Source organism: Lissotriton helveticus, chromosome 1_1 (genome assembly GCF_964261635.1).
Source record: "Lissotriton helveticus chromosome 1_1, aLisHel1.1, whole genome shotgun sequence".
NCBI classification, from domain to species: domain Eukaryota; kingdom Metazoa; phylum Chordata; class Amphibia; order Caudata; family Salamandridae; genus Lissotriton; species Lissotriton helveticus.
In genome coordinates, this window is record NC_136057.1 from 909,619,680 (window position 1) to 909,636,501 (window position 16,822).

General features: G+C 46.3%; 1 protein-coding gene across 1 annotated transcript in view; it reads left to right on the forward strand.

Moving 5' to 3' along the window:
- Positions 1-16,539, forward strand: part of HEMK2 (HemK methyltransferase 2, ETF1 glutamine and histone H4 lysine) — a 133,904-nt gene extending 117,365 nt beyond the window's left edge. Inside the window, exon 7 of the mRNA XM_078655871.1 lies at positions 16,061-16,539. Within this exon, the coding sequence (XP_078511997.1) occupies positions 16,061-16,170 (110 nt within the window). The 3' untranslated portion in view covers positions 16,171-16,539. The remainder of the gene's footprint in view (positions 1-16,060) is intronic.
- The last annotated feature ends 283 nt before the right edge of the window (positions 16,540-16,822 follow it).

Consider the following 16,822-nt stretch of genomic DNA (forward strand, 5'->3'; position numbering starts at 1 on the left):
CACTCTCAAAGAGTTACTCCTCACACCACACAGACACGCCCTACGGACCACCACTTCCCCCCCAACATATCCCCCACCCATCCTAATCTTCCTCGCACACAAAACCGCCCACACTGGAACTCAATCCCTGCTCGCAATCCCATCATCCGCTTCAGACGCACCGTCACTCCACTCTCTGACCCTTCTCAGCTCATATGACCCACTTCCCCAAAACCACTTAACCACCACACACCTTTCAATCCCCACGATTCACCCAAACCCCCTTAGGCACCCCACTCAAAACAACAGAGGCTCCGTCCCAATTAACCTTAAAAAAGTCCCCCTCACCCTAGAACACTCTACCACCCCTTACACCCCAAAGCTCAAATGCATGCTTCTCAACTGCAGGTCGGCACCTAGACACTCCTCAGACATCGCTGATCTCATTATTACACTGGACCTTGATCTAACCATTCTGACTGAAACTTGGTTAACTGAATCTAGTACACCCATCATGGATATTCTAGTGCCCCCTAATTACAACATCATTAGACTTGACAGGACCAACAAGACAGGCGGTGGAATCGCATGTATTTATAGGAGCAACCTCTCCGTTACTAGAGTCACCTCCCCCTCGCTCACCTCATTTGAATACTTCTGCCTATATGTCATCAGCGAGAGCAAACCTGTATGCTCTCTGCACATCATCTATCACCCACCTGGGGACAACCTCATCTTCACCCAACAACTCATGGACACAATATCAACCAATTCCGGTCGGCAAAACACTCAAATTTTCCTTGGTAACTTCAACCTCCACTGGAACGATCACAATGACGCAGTGGTAAACAGCCTCAAAAACTACCTCAACGCTCTTGACCTCATCCAAATCTGCAACAGCCCGACCCACGATAAAGGCTCTATCCTCGACCTTATCATCTCCAAAGAGAACTCTACCCAACTTGGTTCAATCCAACCATGTGACTGGTCAGACCACCACATTATCACATTCTTTATCAATGAAAAAGTTAAATTTAACCCGGTTCAACCCACCAAATCCAAGGTCTGGAAAAGGGACCTGAAGAAACTCAACCCAAACTCTCTACCCTCCCACAGCTGCAATCTCCTCCTTCCCCCTACCGGTGCTCTAGACGTTCAATCCTTGACCGACCACTACCTCAATTCTATGACCTCCATAATCAATGAGACTGCCCCATTGCAACTGAAAAGAGTCTCCTCCAAAAACTCCAACCCATGGTACGATGGCAGACTCAAGGAAGAAAGACGGGCTATGCGTATGGCAGAGCGCACATGGAGATCAGCCCCTTCGGCACTGCACCTTAAAACTCTGAAGAAAAAGAGAAACGCCTACTTCAGGAAAATCAAGCGCACAAAATCAGATTTCTTCAGCCTCCAGCTTGACCAAGCTAAAAACCGACCAAGAAAACTGTTTGAACTAATCAATACACAATCCAAGGAACATCCCCAACCATCGCATAGCACTACTGGTGATACACCATCCTGTGAAGACTTCTCTGCCTTCTTTAATCTAAAGACTGATAACATAAGGAACGATCTTCTCAATGACATAAGCCTTTACTCCAGCCCCCACAGCATAACACCCTATGAACCAAAGAACCATGCCACATGGTCATCCTTTGACACCTATTCTGAAGAAACAATTAACAAACTGCTCACCACGCTGAAACCCTCTAACCACCTCACAGACCCCCTTCCTGCTAACGCTGTAAAAGACTTCATCCCACTACTTCTACCACTCTGGACCAAAATTATCAACAGTTCACTTCAACAAGGACGCATCCCCGACTCCCTCAAAGTTGGACAAGTCACACCTATACTCAAGAAACCAACAGCTGACCCTACTGACCTAAACAATTATCGCCCTATTACCAACCTTCCCACCCTTGCCAAACTGTTGGAAAAATGCATCCAACTCCAATTAACGAAACACATTGATCGGATTGACCTCCTCAACCCTCATCAATCAGGCTTCCGAGCAGGACACAGTACTGAAACTGCTATGACACACATAATTGATGACGCCCTTCAAATCCTAGATCAGAACGATTCCTGCCTCCTCATCCTTCTTGATCTCTCCTCAGCATTTGACACTGTCAAACACGAGAACTTACTGGAGCTATTAAACAACATAATGGGTCTATCTGGGACTGTTCTCAAATGGTTCACCTCCTTTCTGCAGAACAGGACTCAGAAATTCAAGAGCAACACCCTGATGTCTTCACCAGTGCCTGTAACATTAGGCGTCCCTCAAGGATCTTCCCTATCGCCAACATTGTTCAACCTGGTCATGGAACCTCTCACCACCTTGTTACAAGCATCTAATGTACACTTTCACATGTACGCTGACGACACCCAACTATATTTGAAATTACAATCCCCCAAAGACATCAAACTGCTAAACTCAACGCTCAGAAACACCCAATCATGGCTTGCCAATAATCACCTCAAACTCAATGCACTGAAAACTGAGTTCCTCCTGATCTCACCTCCCGCGAAAAGCTCCACCACTCAAACCTGGCTTAAGCACCTAACTACACTCAATATCCAACCTACCATTGTGGACTCAGCGAAATCTTTAGGCATAACACTTGACGCAAATCTCAACATGCAACAGCATATCAGCAAGGCAACTAAGGGAGCTAACTTCCAAATCAATACTTTGAGGAAACTTAAACCTTTTCTCCCAGCCAAGGACCTCCAAACTGCAGTACAAGTCCTAGTCATGCCGCGCTTAGACTACGGTAGCGTCGCCCTCTGCGGACTCCCTCTTTCTACAACTGCGCCTCTGAGAGCCTCTTTGAACGCTGCAGCGAGACTTATCACTGGATCAAAAAAACACTCGCATATTTCACCTGACCTAAAATCCTTAAACTGGCTCCCTTTTGAGGCCAGAATACATCTGAAAATTGCGTGCATGACTCAAAGGGCTATACACCACAGCTCACCTGGCTACCTCACTCAGAAACTGACAATTTCAGGTGGCTCAAGAAACACAAGAAGCACAAAGAATCTTCTTCTGAAACCTCGTAGATTCCGGAAGGAAAAAACATATAAGCGCTCCTTTTCAGGAATGCCACCCAGGATCTGGAACTCTCTCCCTCCAGAAACCAGACTTATCACCTCCACTACGTTTTTTAAGAAAGAAGTGAAAGCTATCCTCATGGCTAAATTCACCTGAACTTGTACTTCATTTTGGAACTATTTGAGACTCCTCACCTTTGTATTATTCGTTTTATCTGATTGTCTACTTGTATTATTGCTTTAGCTGATTGACTATGCTCCCACATGTGTATACCCTATTTTGCTACTCATCTATTCCTATATGTATTCTTTGCTCAAAAGCTTGTTAATCACTCTCTTGTTTTTCCTACCCCCTGTTTTTGTGTTTTTTGTAAAGCGCTCTGATATCTGCAAAGATCTTGTTCGCGCTATATAAAACCTTCAACACATAAAAGCAGGGCGGTACTCACTCACCACAGCTGTCTCATCTGGCTCAGAGCATGTGGAAGTGGGCCATTCAGAGGAACATCTTCCTCATGGCAGAACACATCCCGGGCAAGGACAATCAGATGGCGGATCTGCTCAGCAGATACAGCCATCAAATGCACGAGTGGGAGATACATCCATCAGTACTCCACCCGTACTTCCAGCAGTGGGGTCATCCAGAGATAGACCTGTTTGCCACAAGGGAAAACGCAAAATGCCAAAGCTTTGCCGCCAGGTTCCCTCACCCGGAATCGCAAGGGAATGCGATATGGATGAACTGGTCAGGCAAATTTGCGTACGCTTTTCCCCCAGCGCCTCTCATTCCGCTGGTGGCAAGAAAGCTAAAGCAACACTCGATGACTCTCATCCTGGTTGCTCCAACATGGGCACGCCAACCATGGTACACCACGTTTCTAGAACTTTCCGTGGTACCGCATCAAAGACTGCATCTCACACCCAGGCTCTTGACGCAGAACCATGGCGACATTCAGCATCCAGATCCGCAACAGCTCAATCTGGCGATCTGGCTCCTGAGGTCTTAGAATTTGGCTACCTCAACCTGCCTCCGGAATGCATGGACATTATCCGAGAGGCAAGAAAGCCCACAACCAGAGCTTGCTATGCAGCAAAATGGAAGCGGTTTGTCATTTACTGTACTGACAACAATATCAACCCGCTAGATGCATCCATCCCTAACATTATTTGCTATTTGTTACATCTTTACAAATGCAATCTAGCGTACGCTTCCATTCGGATACATCTATCCGCCATAGCAGCTTATCTCCAGAATAGGCAGCACCTCTCTGTTTTCAGGGTGCCTGCCATTAAAGCCTTCCTGGAAGGACTGAAGCGAGTCATTCCTCCAAGAACACCACCAGCTCCAGTGTGGAACCTCAATGTAGTCCTCACTAGGCTGATGGGCCCACCTTTCGAGCCACTGCACTCCTGCGAAATTCAATTTCTGACGTGGAAAGTGGCTTTTCTCATTGCTATCACATCGCTCAGACGTGTTAGCGAGCTGCAAGCGCTCACAATCCAAGAGCCCTTCATCCAAATACATTCTAACAGGGTAGTGCTCCGCACTAACCCCAAATTCCTTCCAAAGGTGGTGTCACAGTTTCATATCAACCAAACTATTGACCTGCCTGCATTCTTTCAAAACCCACAAACCGTGGCGGAAAGAATGCTTCATACACTAGACTTTAGGAGGGCGCTAATGTACTACATTGACAGAACTCAACACTTTAGAAAGACACAACAACTTTTTGTTGCCTTCTCACCACAGCACAAAGGCAACCCCATTTCCAAAGCAGGGATAGCCAGATGGATAGTTAAGTGCATTCAAATCTGTTACCAAAAAGCTAAACGCACTTTATCAATACCCCCAAAGGCGCACTCCACACGCAAATTGGGGGCATCCATGGCGTTCCTAGGGAACATTCCCTTAGAAGACATTTGTAGAGCAGCCACTTGGGCTACACCACACACGTTTACCAAACATTACTGTGTGGATGTGCATTCCAAACAGCAAGCAGCTGTAGGACAGGCTGTTCTCAAAACACTTTTTCAAGCTTCTGCAGCTGGCACGAGCAACCGCCGTTAATGGAGGGACTGCTATGTATTCTATGCATCAGATATGAATTTAGCAGCCCACATGCCTCGAACTGAATATGCTACTTACCAGTATGCATCTGTTCTTGGCATGTAGGGCTGCTAACATTCATATCGCCCGCCCTCCTCCCCGGTGCCCGTAGCGGCTGCAGACACTCTCTTGCATTCATCATTAGCATGGACATCATTTACACTATTTAACTCCATCTCTGCCACAATGGCTAAAAACAATCTGGGGATGGAGCCGATGCCCATGCGCACTGTAGTCCAGGGGAGGAGCCACCTATCTCGTGATACTTCGAAGACTTCTTCCAGGACAACAATGTGCAATCATCCGGACCCAACACTAGGCGGCGATCTATGCATCAGATATGAATGTTAGCAGCCCTACATGCCAAGAACAGATGCATACTGGTAAGTAGCATATTCAATTCATAAGCAGGAGGAATGCGCATCCTACCGCCCCATTTCTCTCTTGAATGTGGAGGTCAAGCTCCTGACGACGAATCTGGCACTCCGACTGCGCTGAGTAATCTCCAGCCTGGTCCACTTGGATCAGATAGGCTTCCTGCCAGACAGGGCGACCAGATTAAATCTTAGGAGAACCCATAACTGGCTGATGGAGGTACAAGACCGTCAGGAACCACATATGTTCCTGTCCTTAGATGCTGAAAAAGCGTTTGACGCAGTACATTGGCCCTTCCTTGAGGTAGTGTTAACCAAATTCGGCTTCGGTCCCATATTCCGGAATTGGGTGAGACTCCTTTATACAGACCCGAGAGCTAGGGTTAAATTGAACGGGGTTTTTTCAGACGATTTCCCCATAAGGAGAGGGACCCAACAGGGTTGTCCCTTATCCCTGTTACTATTCGCCCTTACCAGTGAAGTAGTGGCCTGTGAGATTCTACAGGAAAAAAAGATACAGGGGTTTAAATTCAAGCAGACGGATACGTCCGAGGAGAAAATATCGCTCTACGCGGACGATGTCACCACAATCCCAGTGCTGTTTACCCTTTTGGGCCTCTATGGCTCATATTCAGGCTATATGATAAATTGGCACAAGTCGACCCTATACAGCCCCAGGCAGGGAGAGGTTTGGCCCCTCTTGCCCGGTGCCCTTTGGGTTACAGGAACAGGGTTTACATATCTGGGGATATTTGTAACCACGGATAGAAATCTCTCCTACCAGAGAAACATCCAGCGAGTGCTCACAAACTTTGTTAATGACCCCATTAGATGGAAAACTTTCCCCCTCATGATTTTAGGCTGCGCCGCAATGTTCAAAATAATTACTTTGCCGCGCTTTCTCTATGCCCTACAAAATGAATATTTCCCCCTCTCCCAACAGGTTTTTAAAGATATAAATGCCAAGCTTCGGTCATTACTTTGGCTGGGGAAACAACCCAGGATAGCCCTAGATACACTGCAAAGGAATCAATACAACGGGGGATCTCCCTGTCAGATATTGAAGCATATTACTAGGCAGAACACTTATAGCCAATAAATGAATGGCTTCACGCTCCGGCCGATCACCCCACGTATAGACTAGAGAGAGATGCAATGGCGCACCGCACCTGTTTGCACTATATAAACAGGGGTAGGGGGAAAGAAAGACTGTACCCAACAACGCGGGTTACTATAGAGGTCTGGGAGAGAGCGACTAAGACGATTGGCTGGACGCACAAACCAACAAAACAGACCCCGATATGGGCCTGTTCTTGGTTAAAGGAGCTCCACAAGCTAAAGAGGTTTAAAGGGTGGGACGATATTGGAGTCTCTACATTGGGGACCTGCTACAGAGGGGAGACCTAAAGTCCTTCCAGACACTACGGTTAGAGTACGGATTGCACCACACTCAGTACTTGAAATATGCGCAGCTGCACCATGCATGGAGGGCGGAGACGGCGCTCTCCTCTCCCCTACCGGAGTACGCCCCGCTCAAGGGCCGCTTACTACAGGAGCAAATCCCATGCAAAATAGTATCCCTGATGTATAAAACTTTGATTAATAATATGCCTGACAGACTAGGGAAGCTTAGAGAAACGTGGGAACAAAACCTGGGAAAGATGGACACGGTAGACAGCCCTGATGAATCATAGAGAAGTCGCAATTAAGTCCCATCTCCGGCTTATTCAGTATAACATTTTCCATTGGGTATATTATGACAGTCTACGGCTGCATCGTATAGGGCGGGCTAGTGACACCAACTGTCTGCGGTGTGGGCATGCTCAGGGGGACTTTTATCATATTCTCTGGGAGTGCCATATAATTCAGGAATACTGGGGTGAGATACTGAGGTAACTTGGTAGGGTACTGGAGGTGGCCCTTCCGGTGCAGCCAAAACTGGTGCTGCTGGGAATAACCAATAAAGTCGACCTGAATCGCCCACTCCTGATTTTCGTAGCACTAGCCTTAGTGGTGGCTAAAAGAGACATGGCCCGAGCGTGGGGCGCTCCCATACCCCCTCATATAGGAGACTGGAGAAGAGGCATGGATATGTATATGGCAGCAGAGAGCGTCACATACAAAGCTCGGGGATGCCCCAAGAAGTTCAATAGAGTGTGGGGAAATGGAGGCGATGTCATGGCCTGGACGGAGGACTGTGAAAAGGGAAGAAGGGATAACCTTGTGCCTATAATGCAGACGGGGAGACAGTCACATGAACCTTGCAATGTAGAGACTTTTGGGGAACGATTTTTCAGATCTGTCGTTTTACTTGTTAGATTGATGGTCTGGTGGGAGGAGGGAGGAGGCTGGAGGGGTACCGGGGAATGGGGGATGATTACATATGTCATGCCTGCTATGTTGAACTTTAAAAAGCAAATACAAATATTTTAAAAAAAGGGCGGCCAAATGGGTCCTTAAGTTTGGCCTTTGTTATGGCCCAGCTGGAGTCTCAAATAAGAAAGAAAAACTCCCCATTTGCACATTGCTACTCGGAAGGAAAGCAGATGACGAGCGGGTGCTACAGAATGAATCCCAGTGTCTCAAACTTACACCAGGACGAGTTCAGCATAGTTTAGAATGGGAGAAACACAATGACCCGCACAAAGGCAATTATACACAAATTGTAATTTGTTGCTAAGTTGTGTAACAGTATTTTTCAAACATGTAACATAAACACTTTCCAACAAAAATGTAAGATGAAAGTCTTGAAAGTTGTGAAGAAAATCTTTTTATTTAAGAAAATTCGAAATTCAAACAATTGCTAGCTGCCAACGCGTTTCGTCACCAACGTGACTTCTTCAGGGCTCTAAAGTCGATAGAACTGTAATCAATAGAGCTTGCGTCATTTGATCAAAGGTACACCATAAAAGGGGATAATTAAAAACGTGTTTCCTAGTCCCCCTCGAGTTCGATATGGTTTTCAGATTTGTTCTTTTTTTATATAGTAGTTTTCAATATTTATCCTCCGCATCAAAAAAGGATATTGTCACAGGTAATATGGTATATCCCCAATGATATCTCTCTCTTTTACATATGTAGTGTAGAAGTATTGTATGGCCCATCAAGGTATCTTCAGTAAATAGCGGGCATTTTTAGCGTGCCGCCGACGTGTCGCACAGGGTCCTTTCCAAACAGTTTAGAATGGGGCTCAACTTCTTGGCAGGGTGGACGGCGTCCACCCTGTGAAAAGAGTGAGTGGACGCCGTCCACCCACGTGTACCCCCCGAAAGGCGATCTCTGTATGCATAATTACTACTGTGGGATAACATTATACCTCTGGTGTGTGCGGCAGAAGCAGTGCTTAATTTGAGCTGTGATTTCCGGTGCTCGACTCTGGCCTTAATTGCTAACACCGGGTCTTATGATAGTCTGCCACATGGTTGCGGTTTGTGTTTTTTAGAAATGAGCACAACAGTCGCTTATTAAATTAATATACATTAAAATGACTAATACCGGCACCCCAAGCCATTCATACAGCTTTGAGGGCCTGACATAGTCTGAAGTGCCAGACGTGAAGGAGTTTGATGTTCGTAAGTGTGTTTGTACTTAACTGGCAGCGCTGGCCGGGGCAATGGGTGGTGCAAGCGGCAGAGGCCTCCTGACGAGAGCCCTGCCACGTATTTTTTTTTACACATTTTTACACATTTTGCAATGGACAGAAGGCATCCACTGATGACAGTTAGTGAAAGCAATCAAGGCACCACTGTTTCAACACTATTTCACTTGTAGATACAAACAGCAGTCCACAGTAATGCCAAACTCTGCATTCTTTGTCAGATCTCATGTATGCTGCAGTGTTGCAGTTTCATTTTATCTGTTCAGCAACATGACTGTAGAATTTCTACAACTCAACGGGCAGCTAGAAGCCCTTACTTCAGTCAGAGTGTGCCTGAGTGCATTATCAACTCCTACCATTGTGACTGATGTCATCTTTTTATGTAGTTGTTATCTGTGGAAGTTGTTTATTGTCAATGCTGGGCTGTTCTGAACATAGCAGTTCCTTAAATTTTGTTCAGGGTTCATCATTTCAACTTGACAGTATTAGTTTGAGGAGTGAAAATGAAGTGTCTGCAAGGGGTTGAAAATGAGAGGTGGTGTGTGGAATGTAACAGCAGCATACACTGATTGTTCTATGTTCTGGGGGTGAGGTTCACTCTCTCAGATACTTCTTGAAGTGTTTTCAAGCAGTAATGTGGTATGCAACAGCTCACTGTTACCGCCACACAATCTCGTGAGATGGTTCTCAGAGGTCTATCTTGAAGGAGGATGAAGAGCAGAGATGGCGTCTGCTAATAATGTCCTCGTTAACAACCTCAGCTAATGCACTCCCCTGTCTGGCTCCTGCTGCGTTTCTCCTTTCTAGTATGTTAGACACTAGGACTTCTATGTCACACAGCTCAGCATCCCCAGGGCTGCCCTTTGCCAACCTATGCTGCGGCCAGACCTGGCTTGTGCCAACAACCTTTGCTGTTGACATGTATACATTTTTTATCGTAAAGTTACTTTTATATTTCCTATTCCGGTGTTTGATGTGAAACGTAGAAAATTGTGAAATATGCTAGTGAGAATGTGATGTACTGAAATGATATTATGGACTGATGGATATTAAGAAAGGGCAGAGTGCAAGGTCTCGTCGACGAAGACACCTACGACGCTCTTGTCGACGAAGGACGCGTCGACCAAGACTCCATCGACGGCCTCGTCGACGAGTCCTTCGTCGACGAGGCCGTCGATGGAGTCTTGGTCGACGGCCTCGTCGAAGAAGGACTCGACGTCGAAGACACCATCGACGGCCTCGTCGACGAAGGACTCGCCGACGAAGGACTCGTCGACGAAGACACCATCTTCAGCCTCGTCGACGAAGGACTCGTCGACGAAGACACCATCGACGGCCTCGTCGACGAAGGACTCGTCGACGAAGACCCCGTCGACGGCGAAATCATTAGTTCTATCAGCGTCGACGGTTCCGTCGACGGACATTCCAAATACAATGGCTTCGTCGTCATCGACGACAGCAGTGGCAGCTGCTCATCATTTACCCAGTGCTGCTCCTACGAAAATTCAGTATACACATTTTCAAATGAAAACGTATCAGCGAGATTATTCCCATATTTCTCCACTCTTACCATCACATCTATTGGAGACATATGTGGAGGATGAGTCAGATGATGGTGAAGAGGATGAGGGTCCTTTTGGGGTTGCCCGTCACCCATCACAATTGAATATTAAATGTCAGGAGGATGATGATGAGGATGATGACTATGGCCATTATGGGCAGGAGGATTTCTCGACACCATATCAATCACCCCATGCCAGACCTCAACAATCTGAGCATACTGCTCAATTGCCATCCACTTTAATTCAGGATTTACAAGCAATGTTGGCCGACTATCGCCAGAGGTTTCCTCCGACACCAATTGCACCTGTAGTGCCAGTAACTCCAGTTAACTTGCCAAGGCCTCCGTCGCCGCGAGCATCATTGTCTCCAAGACAGGATGCTGGTCCGGCACCTCAGCATGACACAGATTCTTCTTCTCATGAGGACGATGATGGCAGAGAAGAGGGCGAATTGCCAGATACTACACCTGTAGATCCATGGGAGGATTATGTCATTCCCATGCCTTCACCGCCTGCACCCCGCCCTTCAGATTCTCCACCTGAGGATATCGGCGGATTTCATAACATTATGCAACGTGCAGCAAATAGATTTGAGTTGACTGTCACAGTGGAACAATCTGACTGTTTTTTGCATGACTTTAAAGAGGGATATCGCAGAGTGACCAGAGCTATCCCCATTATTGAATACATATGGAAGGAAGGCCTCAACATTATGAAACCGCCTGCTTCCATTCCTGCAGTCCTTCCACGCATAGAGAAAAAGTATCGAGCACCATCGGATACTCCATCTTGCTTAATAGGTCACCCTCGGCCAGACTCTGTCATATCCCAGGCTGCACAACAGAAATCCAAGAATCCTTCTGTTCCCATTTCTACTCCACCTGACAAGGAGGGTAGGAGGCTGGATGCCATTGGCAAGAAGTTTTCTGCAAATGCAGCGGCCTCCATTAAAGCTGCTAATTCGTTAGCTATCTTGGCCCGTTACGATAGGCAGATGTGGTCCGATCTGTCTGAATACCTCGAATTGATCCCTGAAGATCAGCAACCAGAGGTGCGCAGGATTGTACTGGAGGGAGAAAGGGCGGCATCGGAGATCATTGATTGCGCCCTGGATATTTCGAACACCAACTTCAGACAATTGGCAGGAGCAGCAGTACTTAGGCGTCAAGGTTGGCTCCGGGCAACTACTTTCAGGCCTGAGGTCCAAACAAAAATCTTGGACATGGCATATGATGGAGATTCACTTTTTGGAAAGCACGTTGATGACGCTTTACTGGCTATCAAGACAGACACAGAAACAGCTAAATCCCTTGGTACCCTACAATACAAGAGGGGATCCTTTAGGGGAGCAAGAGGCCGTGGTTATTCCTCTAGAGGGAACTATTCCAATCAGCAAAACCGCCAATACCAATCTCAATACAAGCAGCCATACTATCAAGGCTCTTACAGACAGCCTGCCTCTGGATCTTTCTCTCGTCAGGGAGGGAAACGACGCTCAAACAATCAAGGGCGCGATTCCAACAAGCGCCAATGAGCTTTGCCGGACGTCAGCCGTTCATTCTCCCCTTCCCGTGGGCGCCAAAATTTCCGCCTTTTACCAACAATGGCGGACAATAACCTCGGATCAGTGGGTCCTAGATCTTGTCAAGATCGGACATACTCTGGAATTTATACAGAAGCCACCAACAACGCCGCCCAGGGGTCCCCCTCCCCCTCGTCTTCACTTACTCTTCAAAGAAGCCTTAAAGATGCTCCACAAGAATGCGATAGAACGAGTTCCTCTTTCTCAGAAAGGGAAAGGGTTTTATTCTCGTTTTTTCCTCGTAGAGAAAACTTCAGAGGAATGGCGTCCAATACTAGATCTGCGCAAACTAAACAAATATCTAAAGAAACAGAGTTTTCGCATGGTAACGTTGACGGACATTCTGAATTGTCTCAACAAAGGGGACTTTATGGCTTCTCTGGATCTGCAAGACGCCTACTTCCACATCCCTATTCCCCCAAAACACCACAAATACCTAAGGTTTCAGGTGGCTGGCGTCCACTTTCAGCACAGGGTTCTTCCATTTGGCCTCAAATCGGCCCCCAGAATCTTCACCAAATGTTTGGCCCCAGTGGCAGCAATGTTGAGGTCCCAGGGAATACAAGTTTTCCCTTACCTCGACGACTGGCTGTTAAAAGGACCATCGAGGGGCTCCGCAAAGGAAGCGGTTAGGAGTTCCCTATCCCTTTTTTCGAATCTGGGTCTGACTCTCAATGCAAACAAATCTCAGCTTCAACCTCGTCAGCAGTTGACCTTTCTGGGAGCGGTCTTGAACACTTGCCAGTGCAAGGCGTTCTTGACTCAGGAACGGCAGAACAAACTGCTGAAACTGGCAAAACAAATATTTGCAAGAAGGTCACTTTCAGTTCGGACATTTGCTTCCCTTCTAGGGATGTGCTCCTCTGCCATCAGCCTCATCCCTATGGCGAGACTCAGAATGAGACCATTGCAGGAGGAGTTACTTCGTCAGTGGAGGCAAGTCGACGGATCGTTCGACGACCGCATCAAAGTAACTGCCAAAATGAAACAAGCCCTTCTTTGGTGGTCAAAGGCGCCAAATTTGTCACCAGGCCTCACCTTTCTGCAAGACATTCCAGAGTTCACCCTGACTACAGACGCCTCCATGGAAGGTTGGGGAGGTCACCTCCAGGACCTTCAGATCCAGGGACGATGGCCTTGTCGGTACTGACAGAAACACATCAACAGCCTAGAGCTGAGGGCCATTTTTCTTTCCCTGCAAGCCTTCCTTCCCAGGATTGCAAATTTGTCAGTGCTGGTGCGTACGGACAATACCACCAGCATGTACTATATCAACAAACAGGGAGGAACAAAATCTCTCACCCTGTCACTGGAGGCTCAGGAGATGTGGGAATGGGCTATACGCCACGGCATATCCCTCAGAGCAGAACATGTGCAAGGAGTCCAGAACTCTCTAGCCGACAACCTCAGCAGAGCTTTCACGGGCTGTCACGAATGGGAGCTCGAACAACATCAAGTAGAAAGGATCTTTCGGACGTGGGGAACACCGGCGCTGGATTTGTTCGCCACGCAGCAGAACAGCAAATGCCGGTTTTATGCCAGCAGGTTTCCTCAACAGGGGTCAAGGGGAAATGCCCTTTTGATGAGATGGTCCGGAATATTTGCGTACGCTTATCCTCCGATTCCGCTCATTCCAAGAGTACTGCAGAAGATGAAGAGGGAGCATTGCACTCTCATCCTCATTGCTCCCCGTTGGCCGAGACAGTTTTGGTTCCAGGAACTTCTTCTGCTCTCTCAGCAGCCTCCACCTCGTCTCAAACCGACAGTGTCCATGTTGACGAGAGAGGGAGGCCAGGTCCAACATCCGGATCCTCAATCGCTGCACTTGCACGCTTGGCTCCTGACTTCCTAGAGTTCAAGGATCTTAATATCTCCTCAGACTGCAGGGCGATCTTATCACAGGCCCGTGCGCAAAGTACCATCAAAACATATCGTCTTAAGTGGAAACGATTTTGCGTATGGTGTGGAGAACATAATATCCATCCACTTCAAGCTCCTCCAGAAGACATCATTCCATATCTGCTGTCTTTAGCCAGGGCTGGACTCGTTTTTTCGTCCATTAAAGTGCACCTGGCGGCGATATCCAGGTTCAGGAAGAGTTCCAACAAACCATCCTTATGCTCATCGTCTCTGGCCAAACAATTCCTTAAGGGGCTATTTCGAGCTTTTCCACCAGTTCGTCCTCCTCCCCCGGAGTGGGATCTTAATATTGTTCTGTCTCAACTTCTCAAAAGGCCTTTTGAACCTATTCACAAAGCGGAGCTAAAGTTTTTAACTTGGAAAGTGGCTATCTTACTGGCTCTCACTTCAGCCCGCAGAGTCAGTGAGATACAGGCCTTCACTATTGCCCAGCCTTTCTTTCAATTCTCTAAAGACTTTGTGACGCTTAGAACTAACCCAAGATTCATTCCAAAAGTACCAACTCAGTTCCATATCAATCAACCGGTCAAACTCAAAACTTTTTTCTCGGATCCTAAAACTTCAGTGGAGAAGGTTTTACATTCTCTGGATGTGAAACGGTGCCTGAAGTTTTATCTTCAAAAACAAAGGACATCCGCAAATCCAATCAACTTTTTGTTGCTTATGGTCAAGCCACCTTGGGGCAAGCTGTAACGAAAGCAACTATAGCTAGATGGTTGTCTTCTACGATTATTTTCTGTCATGACAAAGCCAACAAACCTTTAACAAGAAAGGTTAAAGCGCATTCTACCAGAACAATGTCAGCGTCAACGGCCCTGTTCGCTGGAGTGACGCTGGAGAACATTTGCCGAGCTGCTACGTGGAAAAGTGTGCACACTTTTACCAAACATTACTGTCTGCAGTCAGCAGTTCATGATGATACAGCAGTTGGAGAAGCGGTTCTGCAGCATCTTCTGCAATAAGGTTAGACTTTTTACAGTCTTTTATTCTTTATTTGCCTGTTTAAAGCATATCTTTTCATTATCATGTTTTTGCATTATCAAATACTGTCATATGTCTAATGTACTTATGAAGGTTTAGATGCATATGTTGTGTTAATAAGTTTGTGCTCTATTACCTTCCTGGTTGTGTGGGGATGTATATGGTTTATTTTGTCTCCCACCTTCCTCTAACGACAGACATGATGTCACTGCTTGCTACTCTGATTCAGGCATGTGAATCTATGAAAGATACCCCAATACCGGATAAGAAAACAAGTTACTTACCTGTAACTACGGTTATCCAGTATTGGTATCTTTCATAGATTCACATGCACCCACCATCCTCCCCGGCAGGGCAGTTCTGTTTTATGGATACTCATTCTCACTTGTGCTGGGAAAATCTGAGGAGAACTGCCTGGGCTAGGAAGGTTCTAGAGGGTGAGGACAGCTGATTGGCTGAGGCTACTATTTCAGGTCTTTTTACATAATGATGTAGATAGGCTGCTAAGTTTTGAGGCCTAGTTAGGCCTTTAGGCTTTTCCAGCCTACTACAAGAAATTTTTAGGCACTGCTATTGTATATATTTTTACCGTGGGACTCCCGCCTCGACGACGGGGAATGATTCAGGCATGTGAATCTATGAAAGATACCAATACTGGATAACCGTAGTTACAGGTAAGTAACTTGTTTTCTTCCCATTCGTATGGACTTTCACCACTTGTGCATGAGCAGGCTATTCCCCATAGCATACTTTCAATTTCCTGATGTTTCTTGATGTTCTTAAGTGTAATTAGGCAGCAGAGAAACATAAGTGCATAGAGCTTGATACAGGGGAGTGCTGTTTTGCTATTGATGGATTGTACAGTGTTTACTAACTCATCTTCATTTATTGCAGGTGATGTTATGAAATGTATGAAGAAACTTGGGCTGCAGGGAACAGTGGTGCTCTGTCGACAAGCAGGAAGAGAACGACTTAGCGTACTGAAGTTTTCCAGATCCTCCTAACCCTAGTGAAGTTTCTGCATGTGGAAGATGCAAGAAAAGACTTTAACTTCATTGAACGATAAACAGAATCGCATAGAACCTATTCTGGCACATTACTGACATCTGAGTATAAAATACTCCTAAGCCAACCCAAAACCAGAACACTTGAGGTGCCCTATACACTGTTTTTGTTACTGTTCACCTGAAGCTAAATGTGCATTTGGTCTCAGTGCATATAAGGAACTCAGCCTTAACCTTTTTCATTTCTAGAAAACTAGGCTGGAAGGCAAACCGCCTAAACTGACATTTCAAATAGACAAAAGAACACATTTTGGATCAAGGAACATATCTTCTGAATAAATCTTTAATAGACACCATTGTTATAACTAAGGAAACAAGCCATTTAAATACTTCCTTAGGCTTAAAAAGAAACAAAATGAGGGACATTTCTGCTCTGCTTAACATATCTTCCTCGGTTCAATCCCATGCTTTGTGTCCCTACACCTGATGGTAATCTATATTTTTTCCTCTTGTAAACAATTGCCTCTTTCAGATTATTTATTCTCACTCTCTGGTGACTAACCTCTTTACTGGGTGTGAATGACCTATAATTTCTCCTCTGCCAACTTTGCCATTGTGTTTTGTTCAATATTCGGCAACTCATGCTTGGTAG